This window comes from Mauremys reevesii, linkage group 1 (assembly GCF_016161935.1).
Source record: "Mauremys reevesii isolate NIE-2019 linkage group 1, ASM1616193v1, whole genome shotgun sequence".
NCBI classification, from domain to species: Eukaryota; Metazoa; Chordata; order Testudines; family Geoemydidae; genus Mauremys; species Mauremys reevesii.
Window position 1 is genome coordinate 260,403,771 of NC_052623.1, and position 26,509 is coordinate 260,430,279.

Sequence of the window (26,509 nt, forward strand, 5' to 3'; positions counted from 1 at the left end):
TTCTCTGTATGTGACATGATAGCTTTGGAACAGCACATCTGATTCCAAAACCTCAGGGAGTGTTCTAGGCATCCGTGGTCAGAACCATATTGATTTTGGGTGAAAATCAGAAATACCTGATTTAGAGCAAAGTCAAGCTAACAAGCTGCCAGACGCTGGAGCCTAGGCGGAGCGGAGAAACACCTGACCCTGCGCCCCTAGCAGAAGCGCTGGGTGGGTGGAGTGGGGCAAGCCCCCATGCTCCGGCATGGCGGGCAGAGTGGGAGCACACTTTTTTTTTTTTTTTTTTACAGGACCCCCTATTTTTATGGGAGCCCTGGCCTGAGCATCTATTGCCCTCACCCCAAGTGTTCCTTCATGCTTACCCCACTGCTGTACCAGCGGGTCCCTGGTATATATCCTTTTGGTATCTGTTGCCTTTTTCAAGAACACAACCCCAACATATACCAGGGACCTGCTGTATCTAACCTGAATCTCCCTTGTGGCAGATTAAGATGATTACTACTTGTCCTATCTTCAGTGGACATAGAGCACAATTGATCACTGTCATTATTACAGCCCTTAACTTATTTGAAGATTTATCAGGCCCCTCAGCTGTCATCTTCTCAAGACTAAACATCCCTATTTTTTTAACTTTTCCTCTCTCAGGCAGCAACTGCCTCCTCCTGAGGTGTGGCCCACTCTCCTGGGCCAGATCAGTCCTAGGGCTTTCCCCTGCTGGGGTAGCCCAAACAAAGTAAAGGGGAATTAACAAAACTTGGAGCCCATATGGAAAGGAGAGGGGAATGCTTCCCTCTCAGACTGTAGCAGGTCCTCCCTTCCCTCCTGGAGACACCTTTCGGGCAGAGATTCTGCCTTTCCCTCAGCTCACTGCTGGAGTTGCAGGTCTGCTCTCCTCCTTGGTCTGCCATCAAATGAGCTGCTCCTCTGCCTTTTAACTCCTCCTTCAGTTGAAGCATTTCCTACAAGTGTGATGGGTGTGGCTGGCTGAGCCTAGAGCAGTTCCTTAACCACTGGTTGCCCATGTAGGGTTTGTATACTCTGTCACAGGTGGCTGAAATTTTCATTTTATTGCTTTTGTTGGTTTGTTTGAGTATGTGGGTGTAGTAACCCTAGCAGCTTCACAATAAAGACTTGGAGTATTAACTACATTATAGAAAAATAAAAATAGCTTACCTTTTTGGATATCCATGCTCCTTCTCACACAGGGTACTTTGTTTCAAGTATTCTGTTAATGCATATTTTAAAGGTAGGGGTTTCCTCCAAAAATTGTCATGCAGATTCCTACTTCTGGAATGCACATGGCCTCCTTGTTGCAAACCTATACTACAAGCACTTAAGCACATGCTGAACTTTCTGCATGTGAATACTCCTGTTGAAGTCAATCGGACTACTCTCATAAACAGTGGCGGATTATCCAGTGGGCCAATAGGGCCCATGCCCGGGGGGTCCCTGGAAAAATTGGCGCCTCTGGTGGGCCGGGGGAAGCCCCAGCGCTGGGACTTCCGCTGTGGCCCCGAGATAGGAGGAGCTTTCGCTCCCTGCTGCTGCCTCAGGACTGGGGGAATTCTCACTCCCCGCTGTGGCAGAGGAGCAAAGCTTTTTTTAGTCTTGGGGCTGCAGTGGGGGTGGGCAGAAAGAAGCAAACAGATTGCGGGGCTGGAGTGGGTGGTCAGGAATGTGGGTGGAATAGGGGTGGGGCCATGGAGGAAGGGGCAGAATTGGGTAAGGCTGGGGTGAGACCACAGGCCGAAGGAGCGGAATGGGCTGGGACTGCAGGCATAAAGGGGTGTGGAGGGGCCTCCCGCTTGCTTTGACCCGGGGCCGCAGGAACCTTAATCCACATCTGCTCATAAATATAGTTTTATGAGCAGATATAAATATAGTATATGTGCATAGGTCTTTAAAGATCCATAGATTTTTTTTTTTAAAGCCAGAAGGAACCATTGTTATCTTAAAAATTAGAGACTAATAGGTTGCATATTCTAAGGCTACGTCTACAGTGGGGGGCGGGAGTTGACCTAAAGATACATCCACTTCAGTTACGCTATTCGCGTAGCTGAAGTGGGTGTATCTTAGGTTGATTTACCTGGCCGTGAGGACGGTGGCGAGTCGACTGCTGCCACAACCCCGCGCTGCAGTGGAGTTCCGGAGTCAATGGTAGAGCGATCTGAGGTCGATTTTTATCACGTCTACACTAGATGCAATAAATTGATCCCCAATAAATAGCCTAAGTCTGTTGAACTGCATGGTCAATACACTTCAAGAACTCTAGTTAGAAGTAACATTTTTTTCCTTGAGTTTAATATAAATGAATCAGCATTAAAATATTTCAGTGTACAGAGTGTATTAAAAATATATGAATGTTGTTTTATTAAAGTTTTTGATATCTACACTACCAGCAAAGCATAATGCTTTTCTTTTACTTTTCCTGTTTTTATATTAGCTTCATGGAGATTTCACAGTGTCTCTTAGTGATGTGGTGGAAACCTGGAAATACTTGTTACATGATAAACTGGGATTGACATGTGAGAATATGGAAGCACCTGAAAATTATGCTGATATCAAAAAAGCTTATGACTCCTTCTTAAAGAGGAGTAATATGTTAGATCTAATTGATATCTGCCAGCAGTGTCATACATTAATACCTGAATCTGAAATTGAAGAGATGTCCCCTGTAAGTATGTCTCTCTTTATATTTGAAATTGTGTACCAATATGGTTAACTCCAGTTCAGAAATGCAATAATATTAAGATCTGTTCAGAAGCCATGAATTGTTCATACCTGTTGCTTAATTTTTCTGTGGGGAAGAAAGTTTAGTTTTGTAATTACTAAATTGTTTTTAAAGAGTAAACTTTTGTGATTTAAACATTTCTCCCTACCCTCCCGTCTCATGGAAACCACAGTCCTTCTAAGGGTCAGCTAGTCTTTGGGGGCAGAAAACTCACCTGACTGAAATGTAATAAGTGAGTAGCAGACACCACCCATTTGGTTGACTTAATATACCCTCTCTACAAACATACACATCACATACCATTTAAAAGCTTATTATGTCTACTTTAAGATGAGATATGATGTGGAGTTGTGGTGCTGTTATAGAAACGGGATAAACAATGATGCCATAAACATTAAAAAGACCACTTTTAAATATTTGCTTTTGTTCCTGTTAATTTAATGACTGTATATATTATTTCAAGACATAAAATTGGATTTCTTTGTGACTTCATAAGAACATAAGAAAGAACATAAGAAAGGCCGTACCGGGTCAGACCAAAGGTCCATCTAGCCCAGTATCTGTCTACCGACAGTGGCCAATGCCAGGTGCCCCTGAGGGAGTGAACCTAACAGGCAATGATCAAGTGATCTCTCTCTCCTGCCATCCATCTCCATCCTCTGACGAACAGAGGCTTCAAAGCATCACGACAACAATCCAAGGATATTACAAAATCTAGTAATTGATACAGGTATCATTTAAATGTAATAGCTCTGGTGACTTCTAGTCAACATCATTATCATCATCTTAGTCACCATTATCTCTGAGAGTGGGTGGGTGTGACCCTAAGAGCCCCTCAATGCCCACTGCTAACGGGTTCAATGTCACGTAACAGCTACTCCTGTCAAGCCTGACAAACTTATTACACCAAATACCATTTTTGTCACAATATTTATCTATAAAGAATGTTGTGTAAGATATCAAGTGAAAGCTGGTGACATATTAGTCATTAATATCATTATGAAATGTATGTATTAAGGAATTAGACACTTTTACTGTTATACTTTAAAGTCTGCAACGAAACAAAGGGAGAAACAGGGTTTTCTTCCATAAAAGAGGGAGAATAGTGATCTTCCTATCTCCAGTAAAAATTGAGCATGGTGATGGAAGAGACAATAGGCGGTTCGTTTGCATCCTTGATACACGGGAGGAACAAATTAACATGAGGATGTGAAATCTTCAGTATGGGAAGACACTGGAGTCTGAACTCCAGGGGTTCATCCTGACTCTGGTGACACAGACCATAAATTTTGAGGCTATGAGGAGAAGCAAAAAGACGTTTTGGTTATCCATCACTCGGAACAAAAAGGTCAATGCTCTTTGCATTCATGAACAGTGGATCCCCAGTCATGTGGGTTGCATGGTGCTAAGAAGTGGCTGTAGATGAGAAAACTGCATTAGACAAGGATTGTAGCCTGTTGAGTTGAGTTTTAGTCCCTAGAAAGTGTGATTTATACTTTTATTTGTAACCATATTCTGTTTCTGTGATCTGATAGTATCCCCTAAATCTCTGTTCTTTATTAATAAACTTATTCTTGTTTTATTATAAATTCATCTTAGTAGTGTTTTAAAGTGAGGTGTGCATTCTCAGCTGAGACCACAGGCTGATGTGTATTCTGTTTCTTTGTAGACAATAGATTTGTGAGTGTACAGTAACAGGGCTGGATACTGCAGAGAAATGCTCTTCCAGGGGGTTCAGGAACTGCAAGACAGTGTTCAGGAAGTGTTACCTGCAAGGCAAGTAAGGGCTGACGAGAGTTCTAAGGAGTTTGGCTGGTAACAGATTGGAGTGACAGGGAGCTGTCACACCGTTTAGCACCAACAAATTCCTTTTATGCTGTGGCAGAGGAATAACAGGGTGACTTACACTTGTGGACACACCAAGAAAGCATCACAGTGGGTTACCACAGTCTTCGCTGCCTTGGCATGTACACTTCTATGCAGGGAATATTGTCTGTAGGCAGCACACAGTTCATTGTGCAGTGACCCCTACTGGTAGAGGCACAAATAAGGTCTTGAAGATGCTCCGATGCCTTTGCACTCTTGAAGAACAGGGCTTTGGACCTGTTGCTCCGCGCTCCAGCTCTGGGCTCCGCTCCAAAACCCTGTTGAAGAATACAGAAAGTTGTTCATCATCCACATTTTTCCATCTATTTTGCAGTGGTGATCCAATATCTGGTTTACCTGTGTGCTAAGACATCTAAATCTTTGTTTGCCAAGATGCTCTTTTGACATACTCTTCAAAACTGTCCTCACATGATAGTTTGGCCTGTGGCTTGTCCTTTTTGATGGCTAGATTGAGGCATAAGTAAATCAGGTGTCTGTGGGTCTTTGGGTTGGTTGGTTGGTTTGTTGGTCTGGTTGTACAGCACTGCTACCAACTTCTTGCAGCAGAAGTTGTGCCTTGTCTATCACTCTCTTCCAATTTGGCAAGACCTCTGAAGCAGTAAGCTCTCTGTTTTGATAACACTAAATAACGATTCCTTCCTCCCTTCCCCATACCAAATAAGGATGACAGAGTCACACTCTGTTGATGCATGTACAGCAGGAAGTATGTTGCAGAAGTCAAGGGAGTGCATTACAAATTGCACATGCAGGTATGAAGTGACACATCAGTTGTGCTGGTAATGGTGCCTGCTTCAATCCACATTTTATCTATCTGTGCTCCATTTTTTTGAAGGTAGTAAACAGCAAAGACTAAAACATCTGTATCAGATGACCTAATTCTATGGTTCCTTTGGCATTAAGAGACCCAGAAGCCATGTTGGCACATATAGTATGCAGAAGCATTTTTTGCGTCTGCTTCCTCTTGAGTACTGTATGAGACTTGAGCTTCTTCAACATCTCTACCGGTGATGGACTTTGCTACTTCACCGCTGGACAAGTCTGCAGTAAGGAAGAGTGTTTGTGGTGGGTGTGCTCCTATGCTTTCAGGTGCATCGTGAACCATGCATTCACAGAGGAATCTTACAAGTGACTGTTTCTTGGATGCCCCATTTAGAAATTTTTTCCATGGAGGCACAGGGCATCCACCAATCACTGGGTATTTCTTGCATCCCGCCTTAGATCCCGTCCAGCGCTGTCTTTCTGAAGTTTTCAAGGAGTTATTGTTGTCACATCTGCCAAAGACTTTGATTACAGAATTAGCTTTGTCAGATCCTTTTAGGACCTGCCTCAAGTGTTCAGCAACCAGTTCACTGTATGTGTGGAATTTGTCTCCAGACATTGTTTGTATGACAGCCATGACATCTCTGATGTACACTGTGGTTTTTGTTGCATGCTCTTAGCTCATGGATTCTTTCAGCTTGAGCTTCCAGCTGATGCACTAATTCAGCTTTTTTGTTCTTTTCATTATTCCATTGCATGAAAGAGGAACATAGGCACAGGTTCTATTCTGTGACTAAGAACAATTGCCATTGAAACATCATCTCTGCATCCTTACTAAGGACAAGGCTCTGTGGAAAACAATTTATGGACTGATAGCTGCTGTGATTGTTCCTCCCTTGCCAGACTTAAATTTGGTCTTCGAGGCCATGTTGGCAAATGTTTTTGATGCCAGATTTCTTAGCTTCTTCTGTCAAGTTATGTGTTCCATCAGAATTGGGTGCATCTCTCCCAAATCTCTCCATTTGTTCTTCACCAACATCTGTTGTTTTCAGTAGAGAGTTGTGCACCTGATGTTACCTGCAGTCCAATAAATATGATAATGATGATCACCTCCTGGATGTGATTCAAGGTCAAATGGGTTTGTCATATTGTTGATGAAATGGTTGATAAGAGCTGTAACATGCTCTTTATGCCCCTTCAGTGCAGAGTCGTGGACTTTGTTTTCACTACTTATTAGGTTAATTGTTGCTCTCATAGCTTCATATTACAAATATGCAAAAGCTATGTATTTTCATCTCTAATACTAATACTGACCTTTGCATAAATGTCACTGAATTAAAAAGCTAGTTTCCAGAATATTTCAAGAAGGCTAGTACTGCATGCGTAGGCAGTTACAAATTAAATCTTTTATCAGAATAGATGCTACATTGTATGTACAAAAGCTTACAAATGGAGAAGCAGTACATTAGGAATTCATGTACATTTATATCTATCCACTATGTAGTACAAACAGTGGTCATGACTTGTGAGATACTTTGGCGATTAATGTGTGATGTGAAATATGCAATATGTTGATATCTGCCATTTTTGCCACCTGCTAAAGAGCTTCATCAGATCTGAAAAAAAATATATATTTACCCATGCAAAACCAGTATACATCTTTGAATACATTCTTGTTTGATGGTTTTGGCCATATTAAGGTGTTAATTAACACACATTAAGGTGTTAATTTTAACTTAAACAGAAAAAACTGTAGTCATAGTCCAGTTTCAGTATTTCTGGAACTGGACAAAAAAATTATTCTAATTTAGGGAACGATTGTTTCACCTCACCTATAGTCTTATGGCACCACTTGACCCACATCATAGCTCATCTAAACATACATAAAATACGTTTTGTAATGATATATCAATGTGGATATGAGGGTACATTAAATTCCAAAAATATGACCTGTTTTGGATAATTGCTGTGTGCCTATAACAATTTACAGTACTTCTGAACGTGGAGAATCAAGAGACTGATTCAAAGATTCTGTGGGGGAAACAATTGAAATGAATACATAATAATAAGATAAGTTAGTGAAAGGCAGTTTTGGTTTAATTACAGTTAATTATAGTTATTTATTTGATCCAAACCCTAAATTTTATAAATCGTGAGAAGATAAAAGTAAAAGGCTACTAGTAATAATGAACTGAACAGATGATTGATTTGAGACAGCCTCATCCATCTTTAGGGCCCAGTTTGAGTGAGATAAGTGATGGTAAGTCATTCATGTTCTATTTTTTGCTGCCATGTCTGTCAACTATAGAAATGTCACCAAATACTATTTTTTTTCTTCCTAAATTTTAGTTATTTTGAATCGACCTCCAGAGTACAATGAGTACGTATCTGAGTTTCAGTGAGTGAGCCTCAATTTTCGCTGTAGCACTTGGTGGTTTTCCGTAAACCACATCTAATTGAAAAGGAATTTGACATAAAATCTAAATATCATAATCAGAATGCTTGACTATAGGATGAAAAATGGCATACACAATTTTAGATCTATGTCAAGATTCTTAAAGTGTAGCTAAATAGAAAGGAGCAGAAGATGGTTTTGCGCCTCTGGTCTAGATTCTGGGAAAGTTTTTCATGTTTGAGGCCAATAGCTGTCCATCTTGCCCCTGCCTCCACCTTTCCTCCTAGCATCCTTAGGCATGGATTTGACTCTGCCTCCAGTGTCCTAAGTTGTTCTTTAGCTGTCTTTTCTTCCTTCTGTGTGCAGCTTCCTTTTTTTGGTTAACCATTACCAGTATTCCCACATTTTCTGTTTTGGAGGCATCAGCTGAAACAGTGACAAACATAGCTTTCAACACAAGCCTGAGTATGCTGCTGCCCAGCATCGTCATATAAAAACTCTTCCCGTAAACTAGTTTTTCAGGCTTGCATCTCGGTTACTTGCTTATACAGGTTCCTCTTTGGTATTTTTGCCTCTTCAAGGGTAGAGAGGCCTTTGCAGGCTGCTTCCTCTTTCAAGGATTGGAGGAGACCATTGCTGGGATAAGGCTATTTACAGTACTGAAATAATTACTAACTTTTTTCAAGTTTCAATCATCTTCATATTTAATCCTATTCTATATATTTTACCGAAGGTTCAACTGTTAAAATTTATCTCTGGCTTATCAGAAGAGAACAGTTCTAGTCTTTCCATACCCTCAACACCAATGAGACACAGCCAGGATAATGTGAAGGTAAAACTTTGTTTGTCTTCATTACAACTTCTAACAAATATTCACTCTGTATACAAAAGTGAATAGGTGAAATGCAATAATTGAGGAAGAGCAAATTGTGTTGCAAGTCTAAATTGTCAGAGTAGGGAATGCTTGACCTCCAGTATCGCACCTGAGCTTGTTGGTAGTTCATGCCTCTGCTTATAGGACTAGAAAACATGCTATATGCTGCTCTCCTCTGCCCCCTTGAATCAAGAGACACGGGTCTTTTCTGCAAGCCTGAAGAGCAGGACCAGGCTTCTGTAGGAGCCCTTAGTTAGGGGGTGTAAGATTAGGTCCCCATTAAAGTGGAAGAAAAAGTTAACTTTCCTTATGCATAGTCATGGCAGGAGTTGTGGGCCATAACTTGTCTTTTCTCCTCCTTTTATACTCAGATGTTGCCTTGAATAGTGGTCTAGTGACTTGCTCACAAATGCACAGTGAGGTAATGGCTCCAGTAGGATTTTCACCTCAGATTTTATTTAACTTCCACTCCTTTACCCCACTTACACATTAGAGAAACACTCTCACCAACAGTAGTGATGCCAGCTCCAGCAAATCAAAGGGGACAGGGGCATAAGTTGGTGTTTGCTTGTCCTCAGTCAAACCAGCATGGGCTTCCTGGAAATGCTGGGTATCCATGCCTCCCCGTCCCTTCTCCTCTTGACCCCCACCACGGGGAGACTGACCAGCCAGTAGGAGTCTCTTGCCCCCTCCAGTATTCATACGCTCACCATAAGAGGGAGCTCCAGCATGGCATTTGGGGACAAGTCAGAACATGTCTGCTTCCATTCCCAGAACTACCTTCTCAGCTACCTGACATCAGACTTGTTGAAGTTTTGAAACTTGGACTCTTGTTTTCTCCTTACTCTGCCCCACTGCTACCAGCATAAGTCTTCCTTGGTCTACTTGACAAATACATTTCTCACCCTTCCTTCTTTTTCCTTTTTCTAAACTTCAGTTTTCCTCTACTTTTTTTCCTCTTGTTCTTAGTGTCTTCTCCCTTTCCTACGATTCTTCTTCCTACATCTCTGTCCCAGCTGTCCCATTAAAAAAAACAAAACTCAGATATGTATAACTTCCTAAGTAACCATATAATCTTGTTTACCTTCTTCACCAATCTATTTTCTTTTCCTTTTAGTGTGTCTGTTCTTGCTTAGACTGTAAATTCTTCAGGTCAGGGATTGCCTTCTTATGTTTGCATGGGGCCTAGCACACTAGAGTGCAACTGTAATATAAATACATTTTTGGGTGGTCACAGTTTATCACTTGAAGTTCTAGTGCCTTGTTGAAAAGTTGATTCACTAGAAATCAAATCATGAACCATTGGCAAAACTTCCAATGACTTCAGTGGGGCCCTAGATTATGAAAGAAGCGCCTTTGTTGGTAAGATGTTTATGGAGGAAGCCCTAGATAATGTCAGATAGAAATTGATGCTTATCAAAGTGTTGAAGAGAAAGGGAAATTAGAGTGCTCTAAATCTCAGGTGGATAATGTAGCATTATGTACAAAAACTTGCAACACATTAAAATGCCACATGTTCGGTCCATACTGGCTTACATTCATCATTTCCCAGTCTCCATATGTATAGAAGTCAATGTCTTGTAATTCAGCGTGACTGATATTCTTACTCTTTCAGAAAGGTATATGCAGAAATCATCAAATTCATTTTTAAATAGTTTATTTTAATTTTTTGAAGACATAAGCTAACTTGACACTTTCTTATGCAGTTGCTATTGATCGTGAAGAAGTTTGTTTATGCATATTTAAGCCTGTTGGTGAATTCTAAGAATGATCTGGCCCTGGCTCATGTTCTAAATATTCCTGATAGAGGACTTGGAAGAGAAGCCTTCACTGATCTAAAGCATGCTGCACAGAAGAGACAAATGTCCATTTTCCTGGTATGTGTAAAATCAGCATTAATCTTTCAAGAATACATATTTGGAGTAGATCAGAAGTAATGAAACAATTATAAAAATGCGAGTGCTGTGTCTTTAAACTCAGATGTAAGGCTGAGAACAAATTGGAATCAGGCTAACACATCCAGTCAGGACAAATAACCTGAAAAGCCTCTCTTAGACTAGAGCAGGGGTTGGCAACCTTTCAGAAGTGGTGTGCCGAGTCTTCATTTATTCACTCTAATTTAAGGTTTTGTGTGCCAGGAATACATTTGAACGTTTTTAGAAGGTCTTTCTATAATATAGAACTAAACTATAGTTGTATGTAAAGTAAATAAGGTTTTTAAAATGTTTAAGAAACTTCATTTAAAATGCAGAACCCCCCAGACCAGTGGTCAGGACCCCGGTAGTGTGAGTGCCTCTGAAAATCAGCTTGGTGCCGCCTTCGGCACATGTGTCATAGGTTGCCTACCCCTGGACTAGAGCAAAGAGCTTGCAGAGTGGGGTGGATGCCTACTTGAACATCAGATGCAGAGGTGAGCAAGGAAACAATTTTGTGTGCATGTACACCCAAGTTGTAAAAAGGATATGGGAACAACAGGAATCAAAACTGTCTATCCAAAGTAATGACTAGAATCCTGAATGAGTATGGTACACGTACTGATCTGGATTAACTTCTGCACAGTTTAGTTCTAAATATGTTATGCATGCATTTTCTTCTGCTTTAACTCAGTTTTTCTTTATTTTTAATACATTTTGTTTTACTACAAGCTTTATGATTTAGGCTCTCTGGGAATTTCATGCAGACCATATCAGAGCAGTGAAAATTCCCTCTAAGAGGTAGTGAAAGAAGAGTTTTGGAGCATATTCTGCTTACAATAAGTGTCAAAAAGGCAAATATAGAGATCCTGTCTCATAAGGTATATCACTGTCAGGGATGCTGTTTTAATTACACATAGTTGATAAGGAGATGAGAACTTTGTTTAAAGGTCTCCAACCTTTAAAGCACCCAACCTGTGTGCTTTTTTGTTTTTGTTTTGGTAAAGATCAGATTCTTTTGAATAGCAGTGTCTATTGGTGCCATACATGCCCCCTGTGCCTTCTCGTGCTTCTTCACAAGGGCTTATGCAGCAGTTGTGATCCTACCTCACTTCCCTCTTTCTGCTTATGACAGCAAGATGGAGCCTAGTGAGTGTGCGACACTTCTTAGATTCTTCAAAAACTGTTTTGTTTTCATTACATTTATGAAGAAAGCTTCATCTTTACACTCCTTTCATTTGGATGTCCCTTCTCCCTGCAAAAAAGAGGGGAGAAAAGTTCCTGGAAACCATGCCTGCACAGTCGGACAAGGTGCTGGGTGTCAGCTGCTATGCCTCATAGTGGACTCCATACTGTCAAGGTTTAAACCTTGCCCATCCTGTGAGAGACTGATCCCTATCAAGCATGGACAATTGATGCCTCTTTTGCCTAGACTAGGATATCTACAGCCTGGACAGGTGCTCTATGTACAAGTCCTTTTCACTCAAGCTACATCTATTGGAGCAGTCCATATGCATCATTTTGGAACCACAGGAGATGGTCACTGCCAGATAAACCAGTATGGATAGGGGTAGCTCAGTGGTTTGAGCATTGGTCTGCTAAACCCAGGGTTGTGAGTTCAATCCTTGAGGAGGCCACTTAGGGATCTGGGGCAAAAATTGGTCCTGCTAGTGAAGGCAGGACCTTTCAATGACCTTTCAAGGTCCCTTCCAGTTCTAGGAGATTGGTATATCTCCAATTATTATTATATTATTATTATTATTATATGTGCCAGCACTTCCTCGAGCATACATTGTACATAGAGATCGAGCACTAGAAAGAATCTGAAGAAAGCACCAGCAGAGCCAGCACTGGTGACTTTGATGCCGACTCCTTCAACACTGGCCAGGTCCTTGGAACTGAAAACCTTGGCACCAAAAATGGACAGCCTTGGAGCCTATCCAAGGCAGGAAATCCAGCACCTGTGCCTATACATAAAGATGAGGCTCATTCATGGAGCTGAATGGAGTTCAAACATAGATGCAAATGTTAAGTGAAGTCCCATAAAGAGGAAAGAAAACATGATTCCTCAAAGGACAGAGCATGAGAGTCCTCAACCAGATCAGGAATGGCAGAGGGAATGAGATCTCTGATGCTGACCTTTCTATCTTTGATGGAACCCAGCAAAGGTCTGAGACCTACTCTGGAGGAATCTGAATAATATCCAGAGTTGTTCCCTGCAATGGAAAAAGGCTATCAGCCCCAGTACCCTATCTATCTATGGCACTGCTGTACAAAGATGATATGCTCTTCCATGCCATTGTTGGTGTATTCATTCTTGCTGGTGTTGAACAGAGATTTTTTTTTTCTTTCCTCTGCCTTTAGCGTGTGACCCTAAGGACGACTTGTGGGCGTCCTTTGTTAAGAGCACTGCCCCGGATGAGTGGTACTTGGGCTAGCACTGGTCAGGCCAGTACCCATATGACATGATACCTTGGCCATATTGTCTTTACTGGAGACTGTCATGGCATGTGTTCAGGAATAGATTCCTCCCCCGCCCCCCCATGTTTACAGAAAGAGGGGGAGATCCCATTCTCTGGTTGCATCATTAGCCAGGCCTCCCACACTAGAACTGGACATGGTCCCCAAGAGCAAGATGTGACAGAGGGATCACAACAGTCCCTGTCTCCACCCACAGAGTCTTCATCATTGCCAGAATAGGTACTGACACCAGCCCCAGTGCCAGTGATTGACTTTAGATCTTCAGGACTTCTAGACCCACATTGTGAAGACCCTGGATGTTGAGACTTCATTTATACTAAAGAAGCATCTCAGACTTTGGTATTTTGAGTGTCACAATGCCAGTCAGAATTGTTCTCCCTGTTAATGAAGGGATCCTGGAAGTGGTCAGAGGACTGTGACAAACCCTGGCAACTCTTCCTCCCACTTTGAAGAGAGTGGAGAAGAGATATTGTGTGACCCTCAAAGGCTTTGAACACTTTTATGCAAATCCAAACCCAGAGTCTTTAGTTGTTCTGGAAGTATAAGAAAAATCCAAGTCCATAAAAGGCATACCAAAGGATACAGATCCAAAAAAATTGGACCTCTCTGGATGTAAGACATGTTGATCAGTCTCACTCTAACTCTGATAAATTACTAGGCCCTATTTGCCAAAGTACTGTTTTCTCTCTTGGGTTGAAGGTCACTCCCTTCTCATCCAAAATCCAAGAGAAACAGGGATGAGTTAAAGGAAATCATTAAGTGGGACCAGATGGTCATCAGAATGTAGCTATGGGTATCCATGGACACAACTGATATGGCTATAGGGTTGATAGCTGGGCAGCCACTATGAGATGGGCCTCATGGTTCCAGGTGTCTGGCATACTGTCAGGTGCAGGCCATTTTAGAAGACCTGCCCTTTGAGGGGATGGAGCTCTTCAGCCAGAAAATAGACTAAGTACTCCACTCCCTTTCAAAGCAATGGTATTTTAAAAAGTATAAGCCCCAGCAGAGGACACAGTTCTATTTTTTGTGGTTGTCAATCAAAGCACCCACAGAGAGCCCAGTACTCCAGGGGGTGACTCTTTTCCACCTCCTTGGCTAACCCAACTCGCTCTCAGAAACAGCAGATTTGATGGGAGTGTTGAGAGTCAATCTGGAGCTTTCACCTATCTTTGGGAACCACCTTGCCCCTTCTTCGCCATGCCTAGGCAGCCTTTACAGCTGGCAAATTGTCACTAGAGGCTATCCTGTCCATTTCCAGACATTATCCTTACCAAATTTCCTGCCCTTTCCTTCAGGATCCCTCTCATGAGAAAATATTACAACAAGAAGTGGTCTTACTGCTTTATCTAAGAGCCATAAAGTACCTACAGAGTACCGGGGAACAGGGTTTCTTCTCTTTCAGGAAGAAGACAAAAATATCAGAAGAAAGTGGTCTTAATAGTATACTAGACCTTAGACTGAACAAATACATATGATGCCTGAGTTTCAGAATGGTAACATTTGGTCTCCTCTTGACTTGCAGGATGCGTACTTCTACATAGCCATCCATCCAGCCCACAAGAGGTACCTAAGATTCACAGTGGGACTCAATCATTACCAAAACAAGATACTGCCATTCAGACTTTCCATGGCATCAAATCTTCATTAAGTGCCTAGCAATAGTAGTCGCTCATTTCAGAAGGAGAGGTAGCCATGTCTGTGATTACCTCAACAATTGGCTGATCATAGGCATATCTTGGGAGGGGATGGCTGTGAGCCTGAACTATGGTCTGTCCCTATTCTCTCAGCTGAGTCTCCTGGTGAACGACAAAAAAACAATCTATTCCATCACAGGTGACAGTGTTCATAGAAGCCTAGATCAAATCCAGGTTTGCGGGAGCATACCTTCCCAATGACAGATTCCTCTCAATGCAACTGCTATTACTTGCAATAAAAACCAAGTCAACGATGACAGTATGAATGCGTCTGGGGCTGCTATGCCCTATGTTAGCATGCATGTATGTTGCACTGCTTGCCAGACTTCCCCTGTAGCCACTCTGACTCTCTTCCCCAGCAAAACACCCAAATAAAAAAGAATGTTGTGGTTCCACTTCATGGCACTGCATAACAGAGATGGTAGAAGGAACCCAAAAATGGACATGGAGGTGTGCATTTCTACACCCCACCTCCTAACAAGAACTTTAATTACTAGTGCATCAGGAGCAAGTGAGGGAGACAACCTGGACCATCTACAGATTCGAGGGACCTGGTTCCTGGAAGACTTTCAGCTTTATATCAATGTCCTGTATGGACTTACTATCTGGTCTTCAAAATTCCACAGTGGTGAACCTGATGTACTACATCAGGGGTAGGCAACCTATGGCACACGTGCCGAAGGCGGCACGTGAGCTGATTTTCAGCGGCACTTACACCACCCGGGTCCTCGCCACCAGTCCGGGGGGCTCTGCATTTTAATTTAATTTTAAACGAAGCTTCTTAAACATTTTAACAACATTATTTACTTTACATAAAACAATAGTTTAGTTTATATATTATACACTTATAGAAAGAGACCTTCTAAAAATATTAAAATGTATTACTGGCACACGAAACCTAAAATTAGCGTGAATAAATGAAGACTCGGCACACCACTTCTGAAAGGTTGCCGAACCCTGTACTACATCAACAAGCCAGGAAGTTCATACTCATTTCTTCTGTGTTTGGTGGACCATCAAGTTATGGATGTGATGCCATTGACTTGGGATAACCCCAATGTCGCATCTCCGGGGATTCAGCAATAACCTGGCAGACTGCCTGAGCAGGCAGTCCATGGCCAATCGCAAATTCTTCCTGTGGAGATCCATCATACACCCAGTATTCTGTAACTGTCTGGGTTCCTGTGGTAGACATATTTGCCACCCAGGATGATGCCAATTGTCAGAATTTCTGTTTCAGAGGGATCATGAGTCTGGGATCATTGCCTAACTCCTTTCTACTGCAGTGGAATCCAAGCTTTCTTTATGCCTTTCCACTGACTCTCCTTTATCCTCAGGGTGATTTCCAAAATTGAGACAGACAAAATTGTTTGTGTAGCTCCATACTGGCAGAGGCAGCACTGTAGTCAGATACTTCATCTAGAATCTGCATCTGATAGTCTGGATGTTGTCTGGTTAAGTGCCATAGACGGACTGCTCTAGATAAGTCTAGGATATCCTGATACAGAGCAGGAAAATGTCCACCAGAAGAACTTATTCGTCAAATTGGAAGAAGTTCTTTATTTGGGGTGCTCTATGGGGCCTGAACCCTATTTAGGTTTCAGTACTGCAGATCTGCTACTACTTCCTTCATTTTACTATGCTTTGGCCAGTTGAGGTCCACCTTGTGTCATGATCAGTGGACCTGGAGTCAGAGGACCCATGTTCCCTGGAGGGGCTGTCACTGAGGGGACACCATGGGAACAGGGAGCACAGATTTAAACTGGAAGCAACTCAGCCAGATGGACAGAGCAGTTCATAAGGTTTAATAAAGTTCCACTTAACCTGTAGTCAGCATCACTGATGCAGATGAAACCTACTTCACGGCCATTTTTGCTTGCTATTTGCCTGTACAGTCATGCTTGGTCTCCACTCACTTGATGGTATCGGATTTCCTCAAAGGCCAACTTCCTCTTAGGACCTCAACTTTGTCCTCTCAGGACTCTAAAGACCACCCTTTGAGCTCCCTTCAGAGTGCATTTTACTCCAGACTATCTTCCTAGTTGCAATTGCATCAGCCAGGAGAACGAGGGAGCTCCAAGTACTTGCAGCAGGGCCTTCCTACACAATGTTTCATGGGGTTATGGTGGTGCTGAAACCTCAATCAAAGTTCATCCCCATGGTGGGCTTGGGATTCCATCTGAATCAACCAATAAATCTGCCTGTCTTCCTCCTGAAACCCACTCTTCTTCAGGAGCGAAGTTGTATACATTAGAAGTTTCCTGAGCCTTACTTTACTACATTGACAGAAACAAACTGTTCAGACAGTCTCCCTTTTTTTCTGTCTGTAGACAGCCATTCCAAGGGCCAGGCCATCTCATTACATTCTGATACCCACTTAAATATTCTTTGTATCTCCCTGTTACCCGTTGGATGGTGTGCTCCTCCCACTGACCATCAAGCCTCACACCACCAGGGCTCAAATTACATCCTTCACCTGCTTCAGAAATGTTTCCATTTCCGAGATCTGCAAACCCACTGACAGGTTTTTCCCCCACCTCCAAACATACACTTGACTTAGTTGCTAGAGCAGATGCTAGATTCAGGAGAGCAATACTAAAATCTGTTCAACTGAGGAAGATACTACTCATCCTATTATCCAGAAGGAGAGTGCTGTTTGTGACGAAGTGGGGCTGTTCTTAATGTTTCCTCTGAATAGTGTGTGAGTGCCTCAGTTTCCCCTATGCATTTCTTAAGTCTCTAGGGGGTGAGATTGTTGCAGAGCAAAGGGCCAGTGCACATAAATGGCCGACACGCTATCTCCTGGCAACTAATGGCCGGGGCCCTTCCTCCCCTGCAAGGAGATAGCTAAAGGTGTTGGAGAACAAAGAGATCAGGTGACCTCCTGGCCCAGCAAAGGAACAAAGCCCAGAGGAGTAGGGGCTGGAGGGGGAGTTAGTTTTGGAGCTAGCTGGGGAGGAGGAGTGAGTGCAGACGTGGGTGTCTGGCTCGCTGGCCCCCAGGATGGACCCGGCTGAGGGTCCTGTTCTCTGTACCTACAAGCTCTGTTTTAGACCATGTTCCTGTCATCTAATAAACTTCTGTTTTACTGGTTGGTTAAGAGTCACGTCTGACTGTGAAGTGGGGGTGCAGGACCCTGTGGCTTCCCCAGGAGCCCGCCAGGGCGAACTTGCTGCGGGAAGTGCACGGAGGGGCAGAGGATGCTGAATGCTCCAAAGGTCAGACCCAGGAAGGTGGAAGCCGTGTGAGTTCCTTGCCCTGAAGACAGTCTGCTCACAGAGAGGAGACTTCACCAGAATCTTAACTGGCTTCGTAGGGAGCAGTTCCAGAGCATCGCCCGGGGACTCCGTGACACCGTTTGTCAAGTCACTTATAATGGGAGCCACACTGACACATACAGGGAGAGAAGTTACTTACCTTACACTAACTGGTTCTTTAAGATGTTATTGTCAGTGTGGATCCCACAACCTGCCCTCCATCCTTGCTTTTCAGAGTCCTCCACTACCATGGGATTCAAACGGCAAAGAAACTAAGGGAGGGTTGCAGCAGCTCTGCCCTTTGTCCTTGTGTGGGAGCACAAGAAGTCATAGGGTGTGTATGTGGCCCTGAGAAACACTGCTATTTGAAAGAGTTTGATCTTGTGTACATGAGGTGCATGAGCAGCTACAGTGAAAGACACTGATGCAGTGAAAAACCACTCTTACTGTAGGGTAAAGTAACCTTTATTTATGCTGAAGCAGCTGAACTCCCATGATCTTATGGTTGAATAAATATGGAAAAAATTGTGAAACCTCAGTTCTAGGATTATTTCAGCTCCTAATGTTGTATTAATGTTGTAAAAAAAAAAGTGTTTGGACTGGATTCATTACCCTCTCTTTCTCAGTTGCCAAAGGGGAAACTTCTTTACTGTATAAAGAAGCCTTCTCTTTTTGGCATCTTTGTCTAGGATAAATTACATGAAGCCAAAATATTTTCCATTGAGGAGGCAAGGTCCTGTGAACCACATGCAATCCACAGCAAATCTTTAACAGAGCAAAGATATGAATGTTGGCAGATCTGCTTTCTTTCTTTGCTAGAATTATTTCAGTTGTACTGTTTGCAAGTCCTAAGAGGTCATGAGCTTTTTATAATCTGAAGTTAAAAATTGTATACACAATTACTATTGCATCCTTGCAAACAGATAGGATTGTCAAAAGTTTTGTTTACCTAAAAAGGTAGAAGTAGAAAACTAATTCTTCTGAAGTTGCTCTAAAATAGTAAGTGTTCTGCTTGGGGCAGTCTTATATTTTTAATAATATTTTAGCTACTATATGTATAGATCTACTACATAAATATATGAAAACTTTACAATATGTATATAGTAGATAAAACTGACTTGATTGTAGAATATATAACTGACTTGATTTTTAGCAGTGGTGAACATCCTGAGCTCTCATTTTCTCCTCTTTCCCCGCAGGAAAGTTGTGGCTGTCTGGAAAATTAGGCCACTTCAGTGACTAACTTTTAGTCATTCTCACTTTAGAAAATGTTGTTAAAGCACAGTATGTCCCTGATCCTAGTCATATCTATGAGTAGGACTGTTGAGTTCAGCTTGCGTGCAAAAAGTTACTCATGTGCATATATCTATAAAATAATGCACAGTGATATTTTGAAGTTTAAGCACAACTTTTTGCCAAATTAATTACTTGGACCTAATTTTATATAATTTTGGCCCTCATATAATGCTGCACTATTTTAAGTTGTGATCTTGCCAATGGTTGTCACCAGGCATAATGCTTACTATAATGCGTAACCCCATTGACTTCACTAGGACTGTTCATGCTAACAACCAGTTGCCTTTTTGCCTTGGGAGAGGATTACTTCTTCAAAACAATTCATAATTGTCTCTTCCTAATGTTATACACATCTTTTACCACTATAGTTCTACCTACCTAAATATTTTTCTGATAATAGATGGCGACATCTTTCATCCGAATGATAGAACTTGGAGGAAAAGGTTATGCACCTTCACCATTTGATACTTTAAGAACCCATGTAAAGGGACTTTCAGATTTTGTTAATTTTATCGACAAGCTGGAAGAAATCATCGGCGAAGTCCTGGATCCACGGTAATGGAGTTTCCCTTTTCTTTCTTTTCTTTTCTTGCTGGGTGTGGGGGTGGTATTGTTTTTTGTTTGTGTTTTGTTTTCTGAATTCTGTAAATTTAGTTCTTCTTCGAGTGATTGCTCATATCCATTCCAGTTAGGTGTGTGTGTGCCGTGTGCACGTTCGTCGGAAGACTTTTACCCTAGCAATCCCAGTGGGTCGGCTGAGCGCCCCCTGGAGTGGCGCCATAACGGCACCGCATATATACCTCAGCCGACCCACCCGACCCTCAGTTCCTTCTTACCGCCCGTGTCGGTCGTTGGAACAGTGGAGTGCAGCTTGTCTGACCTCCGCTTCCCTAGCTTCCTCATAGTTTTTCTCTGTAAAATTTGTACATAGTTAATATCTTAGCTTAGGTTTTCTTGTTTTCCATAGTTTAATCAGTTTAGTGTTAGATAGTTAACGGGTTCGGGGTTTAGCCCCACCTGCACCCGGGACCGGAGCGTATGCCCGGCTCCCCGGGTTTCAAGCCGTGCTCGGCCTGCCGCAGGCCTATGCCTACAGGAGATCCTCATAGCTCCTGCTTAAAGTGCTTAGGAGAGTCGCACTTGTCCACTAAGTGCCCAATTTGCAAGGCTTTCAAGCCTCGCACAAAGAGGGAAAGAGACATTAGGCTTAAATGTCTCTTTAAGACAGGCCGCTGCCTCTACGGCACCGCCGGCTCCGAAGCACCAGAGTGCGCCCCGTCTGGACCGCCCGGCACCAAAACCTGCCGTGGCACCGGTTCCTCCGCCGCAGACGCTTCTGCCGGCACCGGCGACTCCGGCCCCTCAAAGGCCGTCGAGCCCGGCACCTGTGACCTCCCCAGCTCCGGCCGCGGTAGAGATGCCACTGCCGTCAACTCTGGAGACCTTCGTGGCGGCACGGGACCTCATCGCATTGACAGACCCAGCTATGCCACCGCCCCCGGCGCCGCCGGTGCGGGCGCCCCGCTCCATGGGCAAGCCGTCAATGTTTAAGCCACCTGCCGGCACCGACTCTGACCGGCACCGATCCCGTTCTCGCCACCGCTCATGCTCTCGACGCCGATCTCGATCTGGGCGCCGATTGCAACGCCGCTCGCAGTCCCGGCACTGCTCCACTACGCGGCACCGGTCAGACTCGCGGCACCGGTCATTCTCCCGCTCTCCTACTTGTCATTCCCGGCACCGCTCAAGCTCTCGGTACCGATATGGCCGCCGCTACTCGCGGAGTTGCTCCTGGCACCGGTCGTGGAGATCCCGATCAACCTCCCGGCACCGTACCGGTCGCAGGTCCCATTCTCGCTCCTGCTCTCGATATCGGGATGCCTCCCGGCACCGGTCACCACAGAGGCGGGAAATGCGATCCGTGGGTACTTCGGCGCAAGGGTTATCTGCTCCACCCTGGCCCTCTCGACACGCCTCGGCCTCTTCACACGCCGATAGCTACTACGTCGATGACCATGACCCTCTGGTCCCTTCAGGAGCTTTACATCAGTCCCATTACGCGGACCAGGACCCTCATCAGTGGGGTTATTGGACCCCTTGGGCTTACCACCAAGCCCAGGGTGCTCCTCTACCTACCACGCGTACCGTACCACACGAGTCACGCATCCCGGAGGCTACTGTAAGCCGCCCCCTGGTTGACACTGAGGCACCATTGGGCGCAGAGGAAGGTATTCAGCCTGTTCAGGAACCTCTGGAGCAGGAAGCATTGCAGGTTCCAGACGCTGACCGGGACACCATCATGCCCAGAATTTGTTCTTCCTCCTCTTCCCCCGATGAGGCGGTGGCGGGGTCGTCATCGACAGGTCACCCGCCAATTGACTTACGGGCGCACCAAGAGCTCCTTCGCAGGGTGGCACTGCGCATGGATCTCCAGGTTGAGGAGGTATCGGAAGTGAACGATCCGATTGTGACCATTTTGTCCGCGGACGCTCCAACCCGCATAGCTCTCCCCTTCATAAAGACTATCCAGGCTAATGCTGATACCACATGGCAGACTCCGTCCTCTATTGCGCCCACAGCCCGAGGGGTGGAACGCAAGTACATGGTCCCTTCCAAGGGATATGAGCATTTGTATGTGCACCCTGTCCCCTCGTCGTTGGTGGTGCAGTCTGTCAACGACAAAGAGCGACACGGCCAGCAAGGCGCGGCTCCGAAGTCGAAGGAAGCCAGGCGAATGGACTTGCTTGGTCGCAAGGTCTACTCTGCCGGTGCCCTGCAGATCCGAGTGGCTAACCAGCAGGCCTTGCTGAGCCGTTACAGGCATGACACTTGGGCTGAGGTAGAGAAATACAAAGAGCTCCTGCCTCAGGATTCCCGACAGGAGTTCGCAGCCTTCGTAGAGGAAGGTAAAAAGGTAGCGCGCACCTCGTTATAGGCCTCCTTAGATGCAGCTGACTCGGCGGCACGTACTGTAGCCTTGGGCGTTACCATGCACCGGATCTCTTGGCTCCAGAGTTCGACGCTCCCTCCTGAAGTTCAGTACACCATTCAGGACCTTCCTTTTGATTCAAAGGCGCTCTTCTCGGAAAAGACGGACTCCAGACTTCAAAATCTAAAGGACAACAGGGTTATCATCCGTACTTTGGGGATGCATACCCAGGCTACCCAGAGGCGTCCGTTCCGCCCCCAGTTTAACCGTCCTTACTATATGCCTCGCTACAGGCAGGACTCTGGTCGGCGACGGGGTCGCGGGGGACATAGGCGACAGCCTGGCAACCAACCGTCCCAAGGGCGAACCCCCTCTAAACCACCGGGGCCTAAACCATCTTTTTGAAGATGCGCCCGGGGACGGCATACCAGCTCTTTCTCCAAATTCCTCCCTGCCTTTTTCCAACCACCTTTCCTATTTCCTCCCGGCGTGGGCCCGGCTGACCACCGATGTCTGGGTCCTACGCACTGTGGAACATGGTTACCAACTCCAATTCGTTTCACCCCCACCTTCCCACCCTCCTTCCCGGTCCCTCTTCAGGGACCCCTCTCACGAGCATCTCCTCTTACAAGAGGTGCACTCGCTCCTAGCCATTGGAGCTGTCGAGAAGGTTCCGGACGCGGAACGGGGCAAGGGGTTTTATTCCCGTTATTTTTTGATCCCCAAGTCCAAAGGAGGCCTTCGACCCATCCTCGACCTGTGAAACCTCAACGCATACATGCTGAAAGTGAAGTTCCGCATGGTATCTCTCGGGACCATTATTATCCCTTCTTTGGATCCGGGAGACTGGTATGCCGCCCTCGATATGAAGGACGCTTATTTTCATATCGCTATCTTCCCACCGCACAGACGCTTCCTCCGCTTCATAATCACTCAACTACACTTCCAGTTTGCGGTACTCCCCTTCGGCCTCTCCACGGCCCCAAGGGTGTTCATGAAGTGCATGGCCGTTGTCGACGCCCACCTCCATCGGCGCGGCATCTCCGTTTTTCCCTACCTGGACGACTGGCTCATCAGGGGGGACTCGCAGGCCACGGTCCAGCTACATGTCGCAGAGATCAAGGACTTATTCACGCGCCTAGGCCTAGTTCTCAACATAGAGAAGTCCACCTTAGTTCCAACTCAGAGGTTGGATTTTATTGGCACGACCCTGGACTCATCCCTAGCCAGAGCCTACCTACCGCAGCTCCGGTTCCAGGCCCTTACGCAGCTAATCCGCGCTCTTCAGGCCTCTCGGATGACCTCGACCCGTGCTTGTCTCCGCCTCCTCGGTCATATGGCGGCTTGCACGCATGTCACTCCGTTTGCCAGGCTCCGCCTTCGCCCGCTTCAGCTCTGGCTCCACTCCAGATACCGCCCACACAGGGACCCTCTGGATACCATACTCACCATTCCAGCGGGTGTCCTTCAATCCCTGGATTGGTGGCTGACCCCTTCCCACGTGTGTGCGGGGGTCCCATTCCAGGCTCCTCAACCTACCCTGTCCCTGACAACGGACGCCTCGTCCCTTGGATGGGGAGCCCATCTCGGCGCTCTTCGTACTCAAGGCCTTTGGTCGCTGCAGGAATTGAACATGCACATCAACGTCAGGGAGCTCCGGGCAGTGCGCCTGGCATGCCAGGCGTTCCAAACTCGCCTCCACGGCCATTGTGTCTCGGTCTTTGCCATTGTGTTGTCCGTAATGTACTATAACAACAAGCAAGGTGGGACCCGCTCTTCCCCCCTCTGCGACGAGGCGATGCTACTGTGGGAATTTTGCATAGCCCACTCGATACATCTAGTGGCATCGTTCCTTCCTGGCGTCAAGAACACCATCGCGGATCGCCTGAGCAGGTCCTTTCTCTGCCATGAGTGGTCGCTGAGAGCAGACATCGCTCATGCCATTTTCCAACAGTGGGGGTTTCCCCATGTAGACCTGTTTGCATCCCGATTGAACCGCAAATGCCAGGAGTTTTGCTCCTTTCAAGGCCTGGCACCGGGCTCTCTGTCGGATGCGTTTCTCCTTCCATGGACTTGTCACCTGTGGCCGCCTTTCCTCCGTTTCCCCTCATACACAAGGTCCTGCTGAAGCTCCGACGGGACAAGGCACGTCTCATCTTAATTGCACCAGCGTGGCCCAGGCAACACTGGTTCACCACGCTGCTCCGTCTGTCGGTAGCCAGCCCAATTCCTCTGCCGCTTCACCCATATCTTATAACACAAGATCACGGCACTCTCCGTCACCCAGATCTGCCGGTCCTCCACCTCACGGCGTGGCTCTTGAGTGGCTAGACCAGACGGAATTGCGCTGCTCTGCTCCCGTGCAGCACATTTTATTGAGCAGCAGGAAGCCTTCCACTCGATCTACCTACATGGCCAAGTGGAAGCGCTTCGCTTGCTGGGCTCAAGCGTGCAATGCTATTCCTTCGGCGCTCCCGCTTCCAATGGTCCTTGACTATCTCTGGTCGCTGAAACAGCAAGGCCTTGCACTGTCCTCTATCAAGGTGCACTTAGCGGCCATCTCCGCTTTCCACCCCGGTGAGGGAGGGTATACGCTGTTCTCTCACCCGCTGACTACTCGTTTCAGGAAGGGCCTTGATTGTCTCTACCCCCAGGTGTGCCACCCGATTCCCACCTGGGACCTCAATCTCGTCCTCAGCAGGCTCATGTCCCCACCATTTGAGCCGCTGGCCACCTGCTCCTTGCTGTACCTGTCTTGGAAAACGGTTTTTCTAGTGGCTATCACATCAGCCAGACGGGTCTCTGAGCTCAAGGCGCTCATGGTGGACCCATCGTACACCGTTTTTCATAAGGACAAGGTGCAGCTACGACCACATCCGGCATTTCTCCCGAAGGTAGTGTCCGCGTTCCACAATAACCAGGACATCTTCCTTCCAGTTTTCTTTCCAAAGCCTCATGCATCCCCGCGAGAGCAACGACTTCACTCCCTCGATGTTCGCAGGGCTTTGGCTTTCTATGTTGATTGGACAAGACCGTTTCGCAAATCCCCGCAACTGTTTGTGGCAATTGCTGACCGGATGCGAGGTCTTCCTGTCTCGTCGCAGCGAATCTCCTCGTGGCTCACAGAGTGCATACGCACCTGCTATAACTTAGCTAATGTCCCCTTGGGCCATCTCACCGCCCACTCTACCAAGGCCCAGGGGTCCTCCGCTGCCTTTCTGGCGCAAGTACCAATACAAGAGATATGCCGAGCGGCGACCTGGTCGTCCGTCCATACTTTCGCCTCGCACTACGCCCTGGTCCAACAGTCGAGAGATGACGCAGCCTTTGGCTCTGCGGTCCTGCATACTGCCATGTCTCACTCCGACCCCACCGCCTAGGTAAGACTTGGGAATCACCTAACTGGAATGGATATGAGCAATCACTCGAAGAAGAAAAAACTGTTACTTACCTTTTGTAACTGTTGTTCTTCGAGATGTGTTGCTCATATCCATTCCACACCGACCCTCCTTCCCCACTGTCGGAGTAGCCGGCAAGAAGGAACTGAGGGTCGGGTGGGTCGGCTGAGGTATATATGCGGTGCCGTTATGGCGCCACTCCAGGGGGCACTCAGCCGACCCACTGGGGTTGCTAGAGTAAAAGTCTTCCGACGAACGTGCACGCGGCGCGCACACACCTAACTGGAATGGATATGAGCAACACATCTCGAAGAACAACAGTTGCAAAGGTAAGTAACCGTTTTTTATTGTTTGTTGATAGCTCGTGCCCCCTCCCCCGGAGTAGTAAAAGTTTATAGCTTAAATTATGTAGCTCTAGAAAATTTATTATTCATGGTCCCTATTGTTTTCACTCTCTTTGGGCAGCAGGACTGTCGTCTTCTGGATTAAATTTTTCTAATTCCAGACCTCGGTGTGCACATTAGGTCCCATAGGAACCTTTGATTGCTGTCTTCTATCTTGTGGTCTCTTTCAGGGATAGATTCTAGCAACCCCTGCTTCTTGCTTATTCCAATAGTTGTTGAGTTCCAGGTGGCTTCTGGTTTCCTGAGCTGTAGTTTCCAGCGGTATCCTCAAGATGTAAAATGCTCTCACAACAGTTTCTATGTATCTTGATAACCCTACAGTCATTATCATTGTAGTGGTTCAGCTGTCTGGTTTTGTTTCTTTGGCGAATCCTCTTTTTGTTAGCACTTGTAAAACGTTACTTAGGATCTGTCTTTGGACTCTTCTCTAGTCACCACTACTGCTGCACAGAAAACATCCAGTGCGGTTCTCCTCTTTGCTATTC

General features: G+C 45.6%; 1 protein-coding gene across 12 annotated transcripts in view; it reads left to right on the forward strand.

Annotated features, from left to right (window-relative positions):
* The window catches only part of LOC120369950 (PARP1 binding protein), a 117,929-nt gene that overhangs the window by 12,623 nt on the left and 78,797 nt on the right, over positions 1-26,509 (forward strand). For 9 of the 12 annotated variants that reach the window (XM_039483803.1, XM_039483850.1, XM_039483870.1 and 6 more), the window contains exons 3-6: positions 2,447-2,677; positions 8,509-8,607; positions 10,356-10,526; positions 19,694-19,848. In XM_039483803.1, coding sequence (XP_039339737.1) covers positions 2,447-2,677; positions 8,509-8,607; positions 10,356-10,526; positions 19,694-19,848 — 656 coding nt within the window. The remainder of the gene's footprint in view (positions 1-2,446; positions 2,678-8,508; positions 8,608-10,355; positions 10,527-19,693; positions 19,849-26,509) is intronic. The other 3 variants (XM_039483837.1, XM_039483898.1, XM_039483841.1) reach the window with 2 other exon arrangements.